Source organism: Gymnoscopelus braueri, assembly GCF_963280865.1.
Source record: "Gymnoscopelus braueri genome assembly, chromosome: 23".
Lineage (NCBI taxonomy): Eukaryota > Metazoa > Chordata > Actinopteri > Myctophiformes > Myctophidae > Gymnoscopelus > Gymnoscopelus braueri.
In genome coordinates this window covers 2,968,423-2,991,484 of record NC_137625.1, presented here as the reverse complement: position 1 = coordinate 2,991,484, position 23,062 = coordinate 2,968,423, and the positions used below count along the sequence as shown (strand labels likewise).

At 43.0% G+C, this 23,062-nt stretch overlaps 1 protein-coding gene across 1 annotated transcript in view; it reads right to left on the bottom strand.

The window, feature by feature from the left end:
- LOC308079166 (protein NLRC3-like) overlaps positions 1 to 19,873 on the bottom strand; it is a gene marked incomplete at both ends in the record, with an annotated part of 22,751 nt that extends 2,878 nt beyond the window's left edge. Inside the window, 5 exons of the mRNA XM_080420546.1 lie at positions 2,042 to 2,129; positions 4,214 to 4,366; positions 5,225 to 5,401; positions 7,321 to 9,229; positions 19,786 to 19,873. Of these exons, the coding sequence (XP_080276672.1) occupies positions 2,042 to 2,129; positions 4,214 to 4,366; positions 5,225 to 5,401; positions 7,321 to 9,229; positions 19,786 to 19,873 (2,415 nt within the window). The remainder of the gene's footprint in view (positions 1 to 2,041; positions 2,130 to 4,213; positions 4,367 to 5,224; positions 5,402 to 7,320; positions 9,230 to 19,785) is intronic.
- Positions 19,874 to 23,062: the final 3,189 nt, after the last annotated feature.

Sequence of the window (23,062 nt, the reverse complement as noted above, 5' to 3'; positions counted from 1 at the left end):
TAAACCTACCCCTTAACCCTAACCTCACAAAACACTATGTCTAACCTACCCTTAACCCTAACCTCACAAACACTATGTCTAAACCTACCCTTAACCCTAACCTCACAAACACTATGTCTAAACCTACCCTTAACCCTAACCCTAACCTCACAAACACTATGTCTAAACCTAACCTTAACCCTCACAAACACTATGTCTAAAACCTACCCTTAACCCTAACCTCACAAACACTATGTCTAAACCTACCCTTAACCCTAACCTCACAAACACTATACCTAAACCTAACCTTAACCCTAACCTCACAAACACTATGTCTAAACCTACCCTTAACCCTAACCCTAACCTCACAAACACTATGTCTAAACCTAACCTTAACCTCACAAACACTATCTAAACCTACCCTAACCTCACAAACACTATGTCTAAACCTACCCTTAACCCTAACCTCACAAACACTATACCTAAACCTAACCTTAACCCTAACCTCACAAACACTATGTCTAAACCTACCCTTAACCCTAACCCTAACCTCACAAACACTATGTCTAAACCTAACATTAACCTCACAAACACTATGCCTAAACCTACCCTTAACCCTAACCTCACAAACACTATGTCTAAACCTACCCTTAACCCTAACCTCACAAACACTATACCTAAACCTAACCTTAACCCTAACCTCACAAACACTATGTCTAAACCTACCCTTAACCCTAACCCTAACCTCACAAACACTATGTCTAAACCTAACCTTAACCTCACAAACACTATGTCTAAACCTACCCTTAACCCTAACCTCACAAACACTATGTCTAAACCTACCCTTAACCCTAACCTCACAAACACTATACCTAAACCTAACCTTAACCCTAACCTCACAAACACTATGTCTAAACCTACCCTTAACCCTAACCTCACAAACACTATGTCTAAACCTAACCTTAACCTCACAAACACTATGTCTAAACCTAACCCTAACCTCACAAACACTGCCTAAACCTAACCTTAACCCTAACCTCACAAACACTATGCCTAAACATAACCTCAAAACCATGTCCACCTGGGCGAAAACACCGGAAAAGAGACTCTCCCGTAGTTTCAGAGACGAGTTATTCCTTTTTAACACAATCATTAAAAGTTCCTAACTTCCTGGTGTCGAAAGAGAGCCAATCGGATGTAATTACATCACAGGTCAGGTGTAGATGTACGGTGTGGTAGCCTATGTGGTCCAAAAAGCGTAGTGCAGACTTAATTTCATACCTGGCTTGTTTTGAATGATTTTGTGTGATTTATGACAGGGGTGTGAAGGCCATCGATTTGCCCGCCTATTGGGAAACCATAATCTAATATTCACATTTAGATATTCTGTTCAATTGATTGATCTGTCGCCTCCTCTCCCAATACACACAAACCTGTTTGTGATCGACTGTGATGGCTTTGAAGATCCACATGTCGACTAACCTGACCACCCCCCCCACCCCCTCTCTGTCACAGTGTCTACATGCCACACGTTGAGCTTGTAGATCTGCTATTTTGTGCTATTTTTAAAGTAAAGCTGATCTACAAGCTGATCTAAAAGCTCACAACGCTGTGTGATGATGAGACACGTTGTGAGCTTGTAGATCGGTTATATTTACATTTTTTAAATATAGCTGATCTACAAGGCGTAGCAGGGTGACGTGTTGTGAGCTTCCAGGACTCTCTCCAGGGTTTAAAGTACAACAGACTAATAGAACCAGGTCTGTCTCTCTAAGAGTAAAACTACTCATACAGTACTGCTCCATTTATGATGGAATTGGAAGTCAGAGAGAGAGAGAGAGAGAGAGAGAGAGAGAGAGAGAGAGAGAGAGAGAGAGAGATAGAGAGAGAGAGAGAGAGAGAGAGAGAGAGATTGTTTCTGTCAAACCACATGACCTTAGTCTTGCTGGTGTTAAGGACCAGGCCAAGAGCAGAGAAACCACCTAAATTCACTGGAAGCTATTTCTTTCAGTATAAAATAACAGACAGACAGACAGACAGACAGACAGACAGACAGACAGACAGACAGACAGACAGACAGACAGACAGACAGATACTCACATCTTGTAAGGAGTTGAGGTTTAATCCAGTCTTCTCCTCCATGTTTCACTCTGTAGGAAGTACAACATGTACATCACATTATTCAGTGTAAAGTAATATATTAATATAACTATTAATCAGTGCTGGGGGTGAACAATGGGTCCTAAATAATGGAATTACTTAGATTACATTATATTTCAGACCTATATTTTCCTGTTCCTTCTGTTGTCACAAAGGAAATTCTAAATCCATCGACACATTTGCGTTGTTTCCTGGTAAATTAATGAGCGTGTCTCTGTCAACGCAGAGTTGAACAGATGTTACACAAAATTCAGTGACCGCGTGTCTTGCCAACAGCCAGCAATCTGTGTTGATTGTGTAATCAATCTATTCAATAGGTCACTTTTGGTGTGACAGTGTCACACGACTGACTGACTGGTTTGGTTTTGTATTACATTAATTTGTCACACCTGTTGACATGACAGAGATTGAGAGAAGACAGAGAGGTTATCCTTTAGTACGGTCGTAGAAGTATTCACATGATTGTTGGATTTGTTGGTGTAAAGAGAAGGAAGAACGTCAATGTAAATTAGATATGCAGTATGTTTGGTGAAGCTCAGCACAGCTCCACACTGTGGCCACTCTGATAGGCTGCTCTCTTGATTTTATGTTTAGCAAACTTACTCTGAGGAGATATTGCGTAGGCTATGTTAGTCCTTACAAATGGGTTTTAATCTCCAGTATCGCAAAAGTAATCTAACGAAGGTAATACTGTAACGTAACAGAATACTTTTTTAATGGCAGTAATCCTGTAACGTAACAAGTTACTTTTAAAAGTAACGTTACCCAACACTGCTTGTAATGTAGTTACATGAACATTAGTGATACCTAAACATATTATGTTACATTTGATAGCTTTTCATGTTGTAACACAAAAGGGACAAAACTGTATTTTTAAATTGAATTTACTTCACTGACTGATGAAGGGACATGGAAGGAATGCTGGAGGTGAATTGAAATACAAATTAAAAGTTAACATTGACTCGTAAATCAGAGCTCAAGTATTGTTTTCTTAAAATAATAATAATAATAATCCTATCCTATCCTATCCTACTATCCTACTACTATAATTGAAATGACCTCCAAAAGTACGTCCGGGGTTGCTCAGCACACGATCACTCCACTTGCCCCAAAACCTGCCACATACTGTTGATCAGTGCTCTGGCTAATACTTAGGCATCTTTCCCCGCCTTCAGTGTACTTGCATATTGTACAGTTAATATAAAACTACAAGCAGCTTTCCTTCTTTTTGACCGCAGCACCTTTGTTCTTGGTCGCTAGGACCCCACCCTACTGCACATCTCCATATATGGCCATATCAGTTGGATCACCGGTGCAACGTAGCTGTGATGTAGCTGATCAGCCCTGGATGTGAGGGCCGCGAAGCGGCCCAAACCTCTAGTAATAAAGATAACTAGAGGTTTGGGCCGCTTCGCGGCCCTCACATCTGGATGTACTTTCCCCTTGAGTGGTCCTCCTCTCCTCTTCTCCTCTCCCTCCTGTCCTCTACTCACCCCTCCCTTCTCCTCTCCTCTCCTCTCCTCCCCTCCCCCTCCTCTCCTCTCCTCTACTCACCCCTCCGCTCTCCTCTCCTCCCCTCCCCCTCCCCTCCTGTTTTGGTACTGTGGCTATGTTGTTATGTAAGAGATGTAGATGTACAAAAGCTCTGCACACACGTCATGTGAAGTCCGGCATGAACGTTATGTGAAGCCCTGCCAATCAATCAGTCAAGCTGAGGGTCTGATTGGCCTATCAGGAAAGCCTTCTCTGCACACACGTCATGCGAAGTCCGGCATAAACGTCATGCGTCAAGGGTCTGATAGGCAAATCAGAGAATCAATGAAGCCGAGAGTCTGATCACTGATCGAGGTGGGATAAGAAGCCTAAATAATAGCCAGAGCTCTGATCAACAATCTGTGGCAAGTCTTGGAGGCATGTGGAGTGATCCTGTGCTTGCGAATCCCGGACGAACTTCGGAAGCTTTGTCAATTATAGTAGTAAGATTATAGTAGTTAGATAATTGTATGACCTACCATTGAAACATTGTAATAGAAACAGAGAACTAACAAACATGGACACAGTTCATTCTACTCACTGGAGAGTCTTCAGTCCAGAGAACAGCTGCAGTGCTGAGTGATTCAGGACGTTGAAACGCAGGTCTAGTTCTTTGAGATGGAGGGAGGGATTAGAACGTAGAGCTGAGGCCAGAACTTCACAGCATCTCTCTGGCAACCAGCAGTGAATCAGTCTAAATGAAGAATCAAACATCAGATATTACATTATTCCTGGCTAGAAAAACTAACCATCTATTAAAGGACCTGGTCTGACTGTCAGGGTTTGGGAGTAGAGATACGAGAGCTGAACTCTAACAGGCAGGAGTAACATGAACCAAATAGTCTTTAGGGGAGGCCATAGCTGAGTGGTTAGTGAGCCCGCCTAGGGAGCCAGAGGCCCTGGTTGCCCCAGGTACGATTCCAGGCCACGCCAGCATATGTGTCGATGAAATGAAATTTGTCCCTGAGCAAGACTCTTAACCCCTAATTGCTCACAGGCCCTCATTGGAAACAAGCCTGCAAGGACTTTCATGAATGTCCTGTTAAAAGGAATTATCCTTACTTGATCTTAAAGAAAATACAAATAATGAATAATAAAGCCATGTATCTCAGCATGGCTTTACATAGTGTGGTCAGTGTACTGTATCATTATCTAATCAGTGTTGGTTACCATGCTGTCAACCTTATTCACTCTTTAAATAAGGTCTCACCACTGTATTAACACATTGCCTGCCAAGGACGTTATTATAGAGAAATAACGCTAGAGGGCGCTCTTCCCTAACTTATGGATGATCCCTTGACTCTGAGAGAATCATAGAAGCAGAGATGACGTCATCCCAAAAACAGTCAGTCCATCCACTCTGTTATGAGATGTAGAGAAACACATCTAGCTCGGATTTCTTGTTTACTTGGTGAAAACGAGCCATATTCAACTCCAACAGAATGGACGATCGCGGTATCACGGTATCCCGGCAGAGGTGGATTAATTAATTAATTAATACCTGGCAGATAATGTGTAATATAATATTTACATTCTGTTAAATTAATCTGACCTGAGAATCTCCAGACAACAGTGTGGACTCTTCAGTCCAGCACCCAGCAGCTCCAGTGAATTTCCCTTCCCCAGGTAGTTGTAACTCAGCTCCAGCTGTTTTAAATGTGAAGGATTAGAGCTGAGAGCTGAAGCCACAACTTCAAAGTGTGTCTCCTCGAGGTCACAGTCAACAAGTCTGTAAATACACATTAAATGCAAAATCCGACATTATTAAAACAAATGGTACAACAGGTAGTTGACAGTTGTCAGAAATGGAAACAGCACAGAAGTACACACAGACATTACGGCTAAAGGATAACACAAAAAAAGTCCTGGGGACTTGTTTCCATTGTGGTCCTATGTATTCAATTCATCAACATAGAATAAAAAATCACACCCAGTGTGAAGTGGGTGGTGTGGTCATCACAGTGGTCATCACATTGATGGAAGCTCACTTAAATTATTATTATTTTTTTAAGTGCATAGTCCTATTTATATGTTATTAATTTCATCATAATTTCATCATGTGTCTCGCTAGCCAATCACAGTGCTGAATAGAGTCAGCGGGGAATAGAGTCAGCAGGGGTGTCTAGGGGCCACCCATTGTGGGTGGAAGGGGTGTACAATGGGTGGCCAATCACAGTGCAGGGTTTGGGGGGGTACAATGGGTGGCCAATCACAGTGCAGCAAATGTCAATGTCCCAACCTCACATATAGGGGTGGCTACACCGCCCAAAAATAACAAACATAACTCTTTTTTTTTTTCATTTGTACATATTTCTTATGTCTCATACCAGTAACCTGTAAATTGACGTTCCGTATAGTATTGTGTATATCTGTCTGTCTCTTATATGTCATTTTAAACAAGCTTAGTGCTTTATGAGCCTTCCAGTTTAGTAGACCTTGTATTGTGAATTGTACCTCCATGTACTGTTTATCATGTCTTACTAAATAAAGTGCATCAATCAATCAATCAATCATGGCAAGGTAACTACACAACCCAAACCTCTACCAAAGTGGTCTTGCCCTTTAACACTGTAGCGTTATCAGTGTATTCTGTGACGTCATAATGTGTATTATGTGATGTCATAACGACACTGTGTGTGTATTTGCTTACATACATTTGCTTAGGTGTTTGATTGTGTGTGTTTTGTTCTGCATAGTGCAGATTATTGTATAGTGTATATACTGCTGTACACAATTCATTTAATGGTGTTTTTGTGACATCATTCTTCCTCTGATTCCTAGTTTTTTGTGTTTCTTTCCTTGCTGTATCTTACAGTTCTTCTCTTACTCTGTATCTGTACATTAACTGCTGTGCTCCCTCTGGCGATGAAGGTCTATCGATCTATTAGTAAGAGTGCTGGGTAAGATAAAGGTAAGAGTGCTGGGTAAGATGAAGGTCTATCTATCTACTTGTAAGAGTGCTGGGTACGATAAAGGTCTATCTACTAGTAAGAGTGCTGGGTAAGATAAAGGTCTATCTATCTACTAGTAAGAGTGCTGGGTAAGATAAAGGTCTATCTACTAGTAAGAGTGCTCTACTAGTAAGAGTGCTGGGTACGATAAAGGTCTATCTACTAGTAAGAGTGCTGGGTAAGATAAAGGTCTATCTACTAGTAAGAGTGCTGGGTAAGATAAAGGTCTATCTACTAGTAAGAGTGCTGGGTAAGATAAAGGTCTATCTATCTACTAGTAAGAGTGCTGGGTAAGATAAAGGTCTATCTACTAGTAAGAGTGCTGGGTAAGATAAAGGTCTATCTATCTACTAGTAAGAGTGCTGGGCAAGATAAAGGTCTATCTACTAGTAAGAGTGCTGGGTAAGATAAAGGTCTATCTATCTACTAGTAAGAGTACTTGGACAATTAGTTAAAAAACAAACTTTAGTCTAGTTGGGTGGAACTAGAGATGTATTTTGTGCCTCAAGTTTCTCTTGTTTTTATCCTGCTTCACTGAGGACTGGCCTCTATTTGTCCCTACTATTTGATACCTGGACAGCTTTTGAGACCTAGTTATTATTTGAGCTTTTACATTAACCATCATTTATAGTTGTAGTGGTATAGGTGTGAAGGTAGATTGGCTCTGTTTTGGTGGGTGTTCTATATGACTACTAACCGAGCCGTTCTGCTGTTCCTCACAGCTGGGACCAGTCTCAATCGCCCCTCCGTTGATGTGTTGTAGGTGTCCAGGTCCAACTCATCCAGAACCTCCTCTGACATCTGCAGCATGAAGGCCAGAGCTGAACACTGGGTCTCAGACAGTTTCTTCTTTGATCTGTCCCCTGACTTCAGGTACTTCTGGATCTCCTGATGTACTGAGTGGTCGTTCATCTCCATCAAACAGTGGAAGATGTTGATACATCTGTCAGGAGAGACATCTTCAGTTTTCATCTTCTTCAGGTTGTCGATGGCTCTCTGGATGCTCTCTGGACTGTTCTCTGTCTGACCCTGCAGACTCGGGATGCTCTTTGGACCTTTAATTTTCTTCTCCAGCAGGTTTCCTAACAGACTCTGGTTGGACTCCAGTGAGAGGCCATGAAGGAAGCGCACAAAGAGGTCCAGGTGTCCATTTTTACTCTTCAGGGCTTTTTTCATGGTTCTGTTCAGGAATTTATCCAGCGACATGTCATTGCCAATGTCACCATCTTCATCTGTATCTTCCAGGAATGTCTTCAGTACCTTCATGTTCTTCTCTGTGAAACAGTGGAACAGGTAGACTGCAGCCAGAAACTCCTGGATGCTCAGATGAACAAAGCTGTACACTGTTCTCTGGAAGACCACACTCTCTCTTTTGAAGATCTCTGTGCACACTCCTGAGTACAGGGAGGCTTCTTTTACATCAAGACCACACTCTTCCACGTCTTCTTGGTAGAACATGATGTTACCTTTCTCCAGTTGTTCAAACGCCAACCTGCACAGCTTCAGAAGAACTTCCCTCTCAGTCTCCATGAGCTGCTGTTGATTAAGCTCATGAGTCTCATCATACTTCTGCTTCTTCCTCTTTGTCTGAACCAACAGGAAGTGGCAGAACATCCCAGTCTGGGTCTTGGGCAGCTGTCCTCCTTTGTTTTTCCTCAGCATGTCCTCCAGAACAGTACCAGTGATTGAACAGAATACTGGGATGTGACACATGATGTGGAGGATCCTTGATATCTTCATGTGTGAGATGATTCTGCTGGCCAGCTCCTCATCACTCTCCATCTTCCCAAAGTATTTCCTCATGCGCGAGATGATTGTGCTGGCCTGTTTCTCATCACGGAATCTATTCCTGAAGTACTCCTCCTTCTGGGGGTCTGTGAACCCTCGCACTTCTGTCACCATGTCAACACATGCAGGAGGGATCTGATTGGCTGCTGCAGGTCTGGTAGTTATCCAGAGGAGAGCTGAGGGGAGCAGATTCCCTTTGATGAGGTTTGTCAACAACATGTCCACTGATGATGTCATTGTGACATCAGAAACAATGTCATTGTTGAGGAAGTTCATTGAAAACCTGCTTTCATCCAGACCATCAAAGATGAAGCCAACTTTCCAGACAGCGAGCTGCTCTGCTGTGACCTTCTTTAATGTTGGGTGGAAAACATGGATCAGTGTGAGAAGACTGTACTTCTCATCTCTGACCAAGTTCAGCTCCCGGAATGAAAAGGGAACCAGGAGAATGACATCTTGATTTTCCAAACCCTTTGCCCAGTCCAGAGTGAACTTACGCACAGAGAATGTTTTTCCAATGCCAGCGATGCCCTTGGTCAGAACTATTCTGATGGGAGTCGTTCTGCCAAGGAGGAGGGGTTTAAAGATGTCACAGCAGTTGATTGGTTTGTCATGGAGGGTCTTCATCTTGGAAGCTGTCTCAAGCTGCCAGACCTCATGTTGGTTATTAACCCCTTCACTCTCCCCCACTGTGATGTAGAGCTGTGTGTAGATGCTGGTGAGGGAGGTTCCAGTGTCTTTAGCGATGTCTTCTGTCACACAATCATGACTGTTCAAACTGATCTTATAATCCTCTAAATCCTCCTGCAGACTGACATCTATTATTAGAAGGGAGTACATGCATTTTAAACATTCAGGTTTATACTTCCTTACAGTTGTGCATGCACATTATTAATTAAATAACCTCTAGAAAATCAGCAATTCATGAAGGAAAACAAAATAAATCAAATGATTGTTTTTGTTCAGACTTGATACATGGTTATTTTCATTGCCATTGATGCATTTCAGTTTTTAACTGAAATGTTAATGTTAAGTTTGTCTTACTTTGTCCACTTCTGGTTAGACTGGGTGTCTTCAGTCCAGGTGTCTTCTCTCTGTGGAGATGAATGTAATTTATTATGAGTATACAATAGACTTAAATGACTTACAATATTATTAATGTTCATGATGAATGTAATTTATTATCCTATATTACAATTGAGAAAAGTCAGCACTTCCTGTCCCCTGCTGAAGCCACCCCACTGAAGCCATTTCATTGTTTCAGTATCAACACAACAACAACATATCACATGTCACTACAACACTAGCCACAACGTGCGCACTACATTTACGCATTGTTTCGTCCACTTTCCATTGCTCTCTATACATTTGCCTCTTTGTAGCATAATTATTATCGTCCTGCAATATTTTGCCACAGTAGCGACCACACTGGAAGGGGAAACCCTTTAGCACAAGTTAAGTTTCGGTTTCGTTTTTGCCTCCGGGCGTTGCCACATAAATGAAAAACAAGCGGACCATCATGGGCTCTGGTGTTGCCAAATCATGTGCGGTGTTGCAATGAACGTCTACACGCTCTACTGTCCCTGTCTCCGATGTGCGGGCCAGGCAAGCCCCCAGAACCCAGTGTTTGCATTGAAGCGAATTGGACATGCTGGCCATTCATAGGTACTGCAGCTTAAAACGGATGGGGCCACTGTACAATGAACGAGCGAACACGGTTTTTCGACCAATGGGTTCGACTCACGAACTTGCGCACAAGCTTGCGTACGGGGCCGTGCACCTCTGTGACGTGTCACAGTGGCCCCAAATAGGCTACGCCCATCACACTTTCCAACCCAGAAGAAGGGGTGATTTCGCCTCATGCGCTGGGTGAGCAACTCAATGCAAGTGGATGGGAGGCAATATCCAGTGCCTTCTCTATTATCTCTATGGGGGCCAGGCTACTAGACGGGAGGGCAGCGTAGCAGCCCGAACCTCCAGTGAGTATACAATAGACTGAAATACTATTATTCATATTCATGAATGTAATTTATTATGACTATACAATAGATTTAAATGACTCATATAATATAATTAATATTCATGAATGTCATTTATTATGACTATACAATAGATGTAAATGTCTCATATGATATAATTAATATTCATGAATGTCATTTATTATGACTATACAATAGATTTAAATGACTCATATAATATAATTAATATTCATGAATGCATTCAGTGCCGGCCCAGGCCAATTTGGTGCCCCAGGCAATATGTGACCAAATTTGACTGGGAGACAGTCATCTAGCATTTTTTCATTTTCATTTTTTCATGTCATATGAAAGCAGGGAATCATAGCAAAATAATGATATATTGGTTAATAAGATTGAGTGAATAGTTTTGAAACTACAGCTTATAGAACTGAAGTCAAGTTAAAACTCTTCAGTAGAGAAAAGACCAGTTGAATGGATCTCATTCAGAGATAGTACTACTGGGCTATCAATCCCATCATGCGTAGCGGGATTTACTTATCCTTTGTTTAAAGGGTTAGGGTTAGGCTCTTTTTGTTATGTATGCTCTCTGAGACCAAGTATTTGCCACTGCCCCCTGCTGGAACCGGCTGGTTCCAGTGTGCAGGAGGACTTAACAAAGATACCTTTTCACAACAGTTTTAACAAAATATGATTGTTTATACATCTTTATTTGACATTTACATTAGACACAAGCCAACAGACTAGTGATACCTTTCAAAACGATCGGGTAGAAATAGCGGATTTTACCGTGATTTCTCGATGTTTGGATGGAATTGCCACTCGGCTGTGGTGGAAGGCAAATCTGGTTTCATCTCAGCCTACGCATCCTTGCTCTCCCTTAACTTCCTTGCTCTGACTGAGACCTGGATCAGACCAGAAAACACTGCTACGCCCGCGGCTCTGTCAGATGTGTACTCTTTCTCTCACACTCCCAGAGCCGTGCGGACAGGTGGTGGGGCTGGTCTGCTAATTTCCAGAAAATGGAAATACTCTCCTGTTTCACTGTCACAATTCTCTCCTACCTCATTTGAATTTCATGTGGTCACTGTTTCTCATCCAGTCAAGCTCACCATTGCAGTTGTTTATCGCCCACCGGGCCCTGCTGGTGGCTTCCTGGAGGAGCTGGACCATCTAGTCTCCCACTTCCCTGTCGATGGCTCTGGATTCATCCTTCTGGGTGACTTCAACCTCCCGACTGAGAAGCAGCTAGACCCACTACTTTCGTTTCTCGCCGCCTTTGACCTAGTTATTTCCCCATCTCCTCCTACCCATGAGGCGGGCAACCAACTGGACCTGATCTTCACCAGAGGCTGCTCTATTGCTAACCTGTCTGTCACTCCTCTTTCCAGTGAAAAGGGTAAGAAACTCTCTGATCACTACTTCATGTCCTACTCTCTCTCTCTCTCTCCTCTCCCCCCTCACAGCCCCTCCCTACCCACATGATTTCCTCACGTCATAATCTTCGCTCACTTTCCTCAACTGATCTTTCCTCTTCTGTTCTCACTGCTCTCCCTGCCCCTGAATCCTTTGCTCTTCTATCCCCTGATACCGCCACAGATTCTTTTCTCTACTCTATCCTCTTCTCTCGACCATCTCTGTCCCCTCACCACCAGGCCTGCACGCCAAACTCCACCTGCCCCCTGGTTGTCGGACTCAGTGCGGACTGAGAGACGGAGCCTGAGAGCGGCTGAGCGCAAATGGAGAAATGGCAACCTCCTGGAGGACCTTCTCACCTTCCAATCTCTCATTTCTACTTTTTCCTCCTCTCTATCAGCTGCTAAAGCTTCTTTTTTCTCCACTAAAATTCAGGCTTCTGCTTCCAACCCTAAAAAACTCTTTGAAACTTTCTCCTCTCTCCTGCAACCACCACCCCCTCCTCCCTCCTCGTCCCTCCTCCCCGACGATTTCGGCAACTTCTTTGACAAGAAGGTGAACGATATCCGATCCTCCTTCCCTCCTCCCCCGGCTGGTGCCCTGCGCACTACCCACACCCGTCTGCCTGCCACCCCCCCCTCTCTACCTTCATCTACTCCTCTTCCCCCCCCCATCCCCTCTCTATCCCACTTCTCTCCCCTCTCCCCTAACGAGGTCCTTCTCCTTGTTACCTCTAGTCGCCCCACCTCATGCTCTCTAGACCCGGTCCCATCCACTCTGTTGCAGTCTATTGCACCTGAACTTCTTCCCTTCTTAACCCACCTTATTAACACCTCTCTGACATCTGGCTACTTTCCCTCTACTTTCAAGACTGCCAGAGTCACCCCCCTCCTGAAGAAACCGACACTTGACCCCTCTGAGATCAAGAACTACAGACCGGTTTCCCTTCTATCGTTCCTATCTAAAACTCTCGAACGTGCTGTCTTTAAACAACTGTCCTCCTATCTCCACCAGAACAACCTCCTGGACTCCAACCAGTCTGGGTTCAAAGTGGGTCACTCGACAGAGACTGCCCTCCTGGCAGTGACAGAGTCGCTCCATGCCGCTAGAGCGAACTCTCTCTCCTCCGTTCTGATACTCCTGGACCTGTCTGCAGCGTTCGACACGGTGAACCATCAGATCCTCCTCTCCACCCTCGAGGGGATGGGTGTCTCAGGCTCTGCACTCTCCCTGTTTGCATCCTACCTGACGGGTCGCTCCTACCAGGTGATGCTGAGAGGGTCTGTGTCAGAACCACACAGGCTCACAACTGGGGTTCCCCAAGGCTCGGTTCTGGGTCCTCTTCTTTTCTCTCTCTACACTACATCTCTGGGTGCTGTCATCCACTCCCATGGCTTTTCCTACCACTGCTATGCCGATGACACCCAGCTAATCCTCTCATTCCCCCCCTCTGATACCCAGGTGGAGGCACGCATTGCTGCTTGTCTGGCTGACATCTCGGAGTGGATGTCGACAAACCACCTGAAGCTCAACCTGGACAAGACCGAGCTGATGTTCCTCCCGGGGAAGGGCTGTCCGCACCGAGACATGGCCATCACCATTGATAATGCTGTGGTGACCTCAACTCGGACTGCGAAGAATCTGGGTGTGACCCTGGACGATCAACTGACGTTCTCGGCAAACATCGCATCAGTGACAAGGTCCTGCAGATTCCTCCTCTACAACATCAGGAGGATTCGCCCCTTCCTCACGGAGAAGGCAGCCCAGGTGCTCATCCAGGCTCTCGTCATCTCCCGCCTGGACTACTGCAACTCCCTCCTTGCTGGTGCTCCGGCATCTGCAATCAGACCTCTGGAGCTTGTTCAGAAAGCTGCGGCTCGTCTGGTGTTCAACCGCCCCAAGTTCTCCCACACAACCATCCTTCTCCGTTCTCTACACTGGCTCCCCGTAGCGGCTCGCATCCAGTTCAAAACCCTGGTGCTAGCCTATAGGGCAGTGAAAGGAACAGCTCCTTCTTACCTCCGGGCTATAGTCGATGCCTACACCCCTGCCCGACCACTTCGGTCTGCCACCTCGGGGCGACTGATTGCCTCGTCACTCAAGGGTCCTTCTGGCCGATCCACACGGTCACGACTCTTTTCTGTTCTGGCCCCACAGTGGTGGAATGAACTTCCCACTGATGTTAGCACAGCAGAGTCACTGCCCATATTTCGCCGCAGGCTGAAAACCCACCTCTTCAGGAAACACTACCCTTCCTCTCTGCCTGACCTACTTGTTGTTAACTAGTTGTACGAACGCTTGTTTTCTATTGCTGTATTGTTTATTGGATCTTGTTTAGTCGATACACTTATTTGTTTTAGCTCATGCTCATTTGATTTAGCTATTTTTGTCTCATCTGTTTAAGGAAATAGGTGGCTGATATATTGCACTTTTACCTTAGCGCTAGGTATACTCTTGGTTGCTTGTTTTTGCAGAAAATGCACTAAAGACTTCTGGTGATTAGTAGTTTTCGTTCCCTACCTATGTTGAATACACTTATTGTAAGTCGCTTTGGATAAAAGCGTCTGCTAAATGACTGTAATGTAATGTAATGTAATGTAATGTATCCATAGTCTATACTCTGAATTAATTAAGAAAAATCTGAACTATTTTTAGTTACTATATTTAGTTAATTTATCAATAAAAACAAATGTGTTTCCAGAGAGCTGGAAAACGGCAATAATTACCCTGATTTTTAAGTCAGGAGACAAGGACATGGCAAGTAACTATAGGCCTATTGCTATTCTTCCTGTTGTCTCAAAGATTCTGGAGAAGATTGTTGCTTCGCAACTAACAGAATTTTTAGAGTCTAACCAACTACTGCATCCACAGCAGTTTGGATTTAGACCTAAATATTCCACAGAGACGGCTAATTGCTATTTGCTTGACAAGGTCGGGGGTCTATTGGTGGAGGGACATGTCGTGGGGACAGTGTTCTTGGACCTGAAAAAGGCTTTCGACACTGTCAACCACAGAGTCCTACTGTCTAAGTTGAAGCGCTTCCAAATGTCTGCAGAAGCCTTACAGTGGTTTGAGTCATGAGGTAGGGAGACAACAGTGAGTCAGGGTCAATGGGGAGAAATCACGATTGCTTCCTAACAGCATGGGAGTGCCCCAAGGATCGGTACTTGGACCACTGTTGTTTACAATGTACATTAACACATTGACCGCCAGAGGTTAATCTCATAATGTACTCACCAGTGCCAACGTTTTATTGTTGTTTTTTGTTTTTTTCACGTCGCCACAGATCTTGTTAAAATCCTTAAGATTGAGCTGTGCACTGTTTGTAAACATCGCGGAGATCTCACTGCTTCTACCAGTGAAGACCACGTGTCAAACGGAGCCGCCATGTTTGAGTTCTGACCGTTTAAGTTAACATGGGAAATGCGAGGATGAAAAACTACATGTTTACAGGGGCTTTTACAGGGGTTTATGTGTACGACTTAGAATGGAGACAGACGGGAAACAAAAAACGTGATCGCACTTCCGGTCCGATCGGGTGGTGTTACACTGAAAATGGTCCCCCTAGAAAATTAAAAAAAAAAAAAATTCGAAAAAAAGGAAAAAGCACCACAGCCCGTAGGCTACGGGATTGGCGCTTAACCGTTGGATTTAACGGCCCGTAGAACTACGGGCCCGGCGGTAAATGTGTTAACGACCTTCCAAAAACCTGTCCAGGTGTTAGCTGTCAGATGTATGCAGATGATGCTGTCATCTATATGTCTGCTAAAACAGCCAGCCTGGCAGCTGCGCACCTGACACAGGAATTGCAGAACATTTCAAAGTGGCTTGAGTTGTCACAATTAACCTTAAATGTCAAGAAAACAGTCTCAATGTGCATCTCAATACGTAACAGGCCTGTTACAGATGCCTTTGAGGTACAAATCAAAAATGAAATTATTGCTGAAACGAGTGAAATAAAATATTTGGGAATTATTTTGGATAAACATTTAAAATTCGACAGACAGGCAAAGCATATATGCAAGAAGGTTAAACCGAACTTAAACTGTTTTCGTCATATTAGAAGGGACTTATCATGTAAAACTGCTCAGCTGTACATGCATGCTATGATTTTTTTCACACTTGTCATACTGCATTACATCATGGTCACAATCTTCTCAAACTGTCTTAAAACCAATAACATCAATATACAAACAGGCTATAAAAGTTATGGATCAGAAACCGATGAGATGGCACCACTGTGGTATTTTAAGAAAACACAACCTTTTTACCATTGAAATGTTGTTTTTTTGTACTATCAAATTGGTTTTGAAATGCTTACATAATCATGTTTGACCTCTGTTCTCTGGACTGGTTAATAGGCGTCAGAGCTCTGGTAGAGCAACCACACGAGCATCAACTCATGGTGATTGTATTGTACCTATAAGCAAAAACACATTCGGGCAGTCTGCCTTCTCAGTAAAGGGGGTAAACCTCTGGAACTCTTTGCCTACGGTTCTAAAACAAGAGACGGATGGTAATGTGTTTAACAGAGAACTCAAATTATGGTTGAAATCAAATCAAATGTGCTCACACAATAGTTGCTGATTGGTTATCTGAATGATTATGTCTTCTTTTGTTTAGTTAATGTATTGGGTCTGAATATTGATTTTGATGATGTTAATTATTAGTGCATGTATGTGTATATGTATGTATATGTATATATGTATGTATATATAAATATATATATATATATATATATATATATATATATATATATATATATATATATATATATATATATATATATATATATTATTTTTTTACCTGATTCGGTTTTAGATTGGTATTACTGTATTTTAGAAAAGCTTCCTGTGGACAGGTGTACATTAGCACTCGTGCTATATACACTGTAGACAATGCATCTGGTTTTGTCCAATTTAATTGTGATGTCCATATCAAATAAATAAAACATAACATATAACATAACATTTTAGTAAACAACAGTGCTCTTGCAATGGCTAGTAAGATGGAGGAACATGTATGAATGATTCATATATGACTCAAACCACTAATAAAGTGCATATAGAAAGTGACAGTTTAACACATGATGAAATGATATTCAATAACTAGTTGTTAGCCAGTATTAAAGCAATGTGTTTTGTGTTTTTAGAAAGACATATATATAAGAGAACAGAATCGGACGGACAGGACACACGGACGGACGGACGGACGGACGGACGGACGGACAGACAGGGTGCAAAACGTACTCTCTCGCCATGCCTTTCGGCCTGGTGGAGACAATGAAGTAGGCCTATGGAACAAAAGTGCCACAGATGCTTTCTCTTTCATTCTCCGTTGCAGCAGGTGAGTAATTAATAATCTAATGTTAAAGTTGCCAACAAAATTGTACATTACACATTTCTGCACTGCACACAGTGATGCGTGCAGTGCAATTAAACTGTCTGCCGTCATAAATGTAGTTGTCTTAACGGATGATATTTAATATGCACAAAGAATATTCATATGGTTCTTGTTGTACAAATGTAACGTGGTCTAATCAGCACTGATGTTTGCACATGTAGGCTGTATTATTTTGTCATGAAGATATGAAAATACTACCTATTAAATGCTAAGCTTGTAGATGAGCATTTTTCGGAAAAATCGCAGCTATCTCCGGAACGTGAGGTCGCACAACTGGCAAATTCATTGGAATGTATTTCTGTCTGGACCCTCCAGACCAAAATTGGCGTTCTGTTGGTAACTTTAAACAAACTGCAGCTATCTCTCTGTCTCGTCTCTCTCTCTATTTTCCGCTTGCGTCACAGAAGGGGACGTTCGGTAGGCCAATCAGAGGCAGGTGGGGGCGGGTCTTTTCGTAACCCAGCTTTTAACTCAATATGTGGAGGTTTTATAAAACAGGGTAGGCCTGCATACAGTGCCAGTGATCTTATCGTTTACGCTGATCTGTTTAGAGCTGTAGAAGCCAAGACGAGGACGCGGATGTAAACAAAGGTTGCATGCACGATGGCCGATGGTCCGTCTAACGCCTGGAACAATAACATCTCTCACGCGATCCGCCATTGCAGAGTGATCGTGCGTCGAACATGGCTCGTTTTCACCACGTTAAAAAGAAAGGGCGATGAGCTTTTTCTCAAGATCATATAATGGGAGTGGACGGGAGGTTGTTTTTTGGCACGGATCCACATCCGTCCCTTCCATTTTACAGGGTCCACGAAGTATTACAAAGTTGCGTTACAGCGCCCCATGTGGAAATCAAAGAAAAAAATGAAAAAATTGCAAAGATCTTCGGTTTTGGCACTTACTGAGTTAAGAGGCAGCCGCGCAGCAACTAGTCAGTTAGACGCGCTGTGATTGGCCAGCAGTCAACGCGCTGTGATTGGCCAGTAGTCACTTTGAGTGGCAGCTTGCCTTCTATGGCGGCCCCCCAGAGCCTTGTATTGCGATACAGGTCTCTCCAATGAACTGCAGAGGCCAATGAGGTATCTAGGTTTCTATATCTATGGTCAATGGGTCCTGACATTCATCACAAACTATGCAGAGGTCCATGCCATTTCCCTGCTTGGTCGACACCCTGGTCACAAAAATTACAGTTTAAAGTTGCTGCCGAGTAATGTCACCAAAGCCTCAGTGTGTAGTCTCTACTAAGCTACTGTGGAAGATGGTGTTTGTTTAGATGTGATTATTGTTTATTTGTTTAAATGGATTCCCATTCCATTTCCAACATAACGCATGCCAACACTTTGAACCGATCTACAAGCTTGTGAGTGAGCTTGTAGATCGGCTATTTTTTTAAAGAAAAAAATAAATAGGGATTAAGTAGTTGCAAAACTATTACAGCATTTGTTTTTACAGGATGTGTAATACCCATGTACACAACCCATTTAATTCAATCTCATACTCGATACAAAATGCTGTCTTTGCAGGGCAACGTGTTGTTGGTCTGGTCCATTCTCCCTCAGATAACAAGCACCAAACCCAAGACCAATATGTTCTGGTAACAACTACCAGCTGCACCGAAATGTCAATCTTAACGACAAGCATATATCAGAGAAACTGCAGGAGCAGAGAGACCATCTTAAACATGCTCGAAGCTAGCGAGAGTTGTACCAGGAGATGACAGCTGACAGTAAGAAGACTTGTGAGAGGAACTGCAGCCGTCTCTATGTAACGCCTAGGATTCGAACCCGGGTCTCCCACGTGGAAAGCCAACATCTTAACCGCTAAGCCAAAGGGATATCCCTATTGCTCAGGGGAGATATTAGACTTTCAGGCCATCAGGCTGAGGTAGTGAACCACTCTGTTACATCTAGGTTCCTCCACACCTGCAAGCAGGGAGATCACAATGCACTACAGCTTTGATTTTGCACATCAGGTGAGGATAAGTCTATCCAATCCTCTCCTTTGATTTGTTTGTTCACTTTGTAGGTTTGCTACTGTGATGTTGATATCAATGTATTTTGTTTTCCTATCTCTCCTTCTCTCTCAGGTACACTAATGAGCGTCGCGCCTGTCACAGACATGCGCAGAGCAAGTTCTGTCAGGGAACTCAGTGCAGTGAGCATGGCCTACTATTGGACCACATCAGCTCCACGTACACATCCACTCATCCATTCACACTCATCTCATTCTCAGAGCGCTCTATTTAAGCTGGAAGTTTGCACTTCTCATTCTGCTTGCTTTGCTGCACACACACCATTGCTGCTGCTGCGCTGCGGTTCATTGCTGTTGCTAAAATTGCTGCTCTAATGGCTTCTCAAATACGGACTCCACTGAGTAGGCTAATATGCATGAAATGCTCTGCTTTGATGCAATCTTGGTGAGACAGAAAGTTTGATCTGGTTAGAAGAACTCGCACAGGTAGACCATCTGTAGCTGAGACCAAGGAGCAGCTTTTGTTCTTGTCTTTGGCATTACCGTGGTGCGGTAATTTACACTGAAATCGCAAATTGTTTGTTAAGAAAACAAAGTGATCACGTCACCCTGGTGCTGCTTATTCCGAGATGAAACCTTGGCCAGCTGCTGCGCTGCTTGACTGCTTCCCTGCTGTTCTTCATGTCGAGACTCCATGTCGAGAATCCAGGTCAATATTCTATTTATTTTATAATCATTCAGTGGTCAGGCTTTAATGCAGAGTATACATGTGCATTCTATTCATTTATCAAGGCTGTCGAGTCATTTGTGGGCATAAATAAGGCAAGGATTGGAAGTCAGGAATCCTCGAGTCAGTTCAAGTCCTCTCAAGTATAGAAGAACAGTGTGTTTGGTGTGTTTGGTGCGCGTCTGCAGGGCTAGCGCTGTCAAAATCAGTGTTGCCATGTCGGCTTATTATAAGTGACTTGTGTTTGTTTTCTGTTAAATCACTTAAGAAAATTATGTTGACTAAACCAGTCCATGTGAAGGACCCCCAGATTAATCTGTAATGTTGTTGTTAAAACGTTCATAATATTCAAAACAGTTTGCAAATTGTTACCATGGTAAAAGAACATTATGAGGACTTTAGGATGATGATTGAGGGGGAAATTAATAATCAGGAGTGTTTATTAATGGTTAAAATATTATGCCCATGCATGGGTGCAAGGAGCCTGATAGGCCTACTATGCCACATGGTCCCAGAGGGACCTTGTCATGTGCTCAGTGCTACAGTCAATGTAGTTCATACTCAACTGTCACATGTTCTGGAGTAAAGTGGGTGAGGTTATGGCAATGTATACAGGTTAAAGACAAGTTTTCTTGTGGCTAGTCTAGTCGCTTCTTTAGGATGTTTCTAGTCTGGCTGATTTCTCTCTCAAAACTTGGCAACACTGTGCAGTCAGTGTTGCAGACTGTGAGCAGAGAGGACCATTACTTAGCGTCACTTTTATGCAGTGCATTGCTCAACTGTTATGTTTCATTTAATGTACTGATTAGAAACGGTTAATGCTCAGTCTGGCCGTCATCTTGAGTAGGATAGGGAAGTACAGTTGTGGATGAAGAGCTAGTTGTGCCCTTGTGTTTTCAAACTTGGTATAGTTCATTGACCAATCTTAGTGCGTTCCCTCCGGGCAATGGGACCGCATTTGGGTTGCCATGTCTGCTTATTATAAAACACAGTTATAAGTAATATAGTCATTTATTTTTTATCTTGCTTTAGTGTTGCAGTTGCAGTAGTATGCAGATTTCTTGAGTAAAGCAGCATAATGCCAAGTATCTAGTGTAGGAATTAATTATGTTCCAAGTAAGTCTACAGTAGTTAAAAAATATTAGGCTATATAGCGATTTATTCAGCAGTATCTCAATCTAGGAGAATGCATTTAAAACAATGCTGTAAAGAGAAATTACGGTGCACAGGAAACGTTTTATATTTAAAGTAGACTATAGTGTGCAGACTGTTCATTATATTGTGGTAATCGATTTAATGTTGCAGCTAGTATGTGCTGATTGGGGGCTATAGCTATTTCCATCTGATGTAGCTACGTTTTCTGGTAATCTTAATTTGCAATGTCGGCTAAATGGCTAACTCTTTGACTGCCAGAGTATTTTCATAAAGTACTCCCCCAGTGCCAGCAATTTTCGTGTTTTTTTATTTTTATATTTTGAATTTTTCTCATGAAAATAATTTAAGGAGACATAATCTAAAGACCCAGCACAAATCCGCCACTAGAGAGCAGCACATGACAGCATGATCAGGTCGTTGGGTCTCTCTCACCCTTCTTGATAGATTAGACAGGGAAAAACATGAAAACGGATGTGACGTCCTCCCAGATTGTTTTGATCGCCAAAATTACGATGTGATACACGACGGCGATGACTGATCGTCACCCAGACCATAGATTATAGAAGAGAAACTGTCCGTTTGTCTGTTATACCGTGTGAAAGACCGTTTATTTACCTATTTTGGACGAAAATGACTGGGGAAAAGAATCAAAAACCGGAAACGGAATCCAGGTCATGAAACCGGATGCATATGTCCGTGAAGTAAGTGGAACTCGAGAATAACATTGAATATTAAGCAGCATAGCGCAATCAGAGATTAAACAATGAACGCGCGTCCAGCGCGTCGAACGCGTCGACGGCCAACTGGACAAAGTAGCACTTGACGCGTTATCGCGTCGTCCGCAGTCAAAGACTTAATTTGCAATGTAGGCTAAATGGCATTGGAGTTGTCAAATCATTTACTAAGTTACAATTGCCTCTAAGATGTAGTGGAGGTTGGTAAATATAATACTAATAATAAGTAAATCAAGTAAGTAGAGGGCTATTATACTGTGTTGGCTGCAGTGCTTGGTCAGATGTAAGCTTTTGGTTGCATTCTAATGTTGCCCTATGCTCTTGTAAGGCAAAGCTAATTAAGCTATACTTGCTGTAAGGGGTGGGATGAGTCAAGGTGGCATTCATGCGCCATCTTGTTGTCAAGAAAGGAAGGTCAGGATAATTAAAGGAAAATGGGTCCGATATCAACATGGATATGCGGACTATATACATAAAGGCATGGAATGGGTAGCCTGGTAAACCCTCCCTCCGGAAATCTCAATTCTATTTGATTCCTGGAGTGAGTCTGGCATGAACCGCCTCTCTGCAATATTGGCTGTGTATGCCAAACGGCCGCGCCTATCAGCGTCGTCGCTCATTGTTCTGTGATTGACAGCTTACGTTGGCCAATCAGGTGGCGAGTTCGAGTGAGCCCAAAACACGAACGGCAGCCATCTTTTTCTTGTGCGGCCAATTCTCCGCTATTTTTTTACTTCAAAAAGCTCTCTAACTTCTATTTTGAGGCACGGAATTTACTTATAAGATATCGTTTGGATAGAATTTAGTTGTTTAACTTCATATATGTGGTCAATTAATCATGACAAAGCCTATTTAAAAAATAATAATTAGAGAACCGGTAGGGGCGGGCAGTGACACCATTGTACCCGAAAAAGGCAACCCATTTTGGGTATGGCTGTCTCAAAAGTCCCGTCGCGTCACATTAAGACTGGTGAACTGCTGATTGGCTGAAGGGGAAAAATTATCATTGGCTGAAGGGGTTGTCAGTCAACGGTATTACTCCCGCCCAACTCCAGCACAGCCAATATTGCAGACAGGCGGATCAGGCCAGACTCACTCCTGAAATGAAATGGAATTGAGATTTCCGGAGGGAGGGTTTACCAGGCTATGGAATGGGTGCATATAAAAGTGTATAATAGAGCTTATGTCATCACAGAAATGTGATGTGTAATGGTTGCTTCAAATGGTTGCTTCACAAAAAACATGAGTCGGTTGAATTTAAAGAGATCA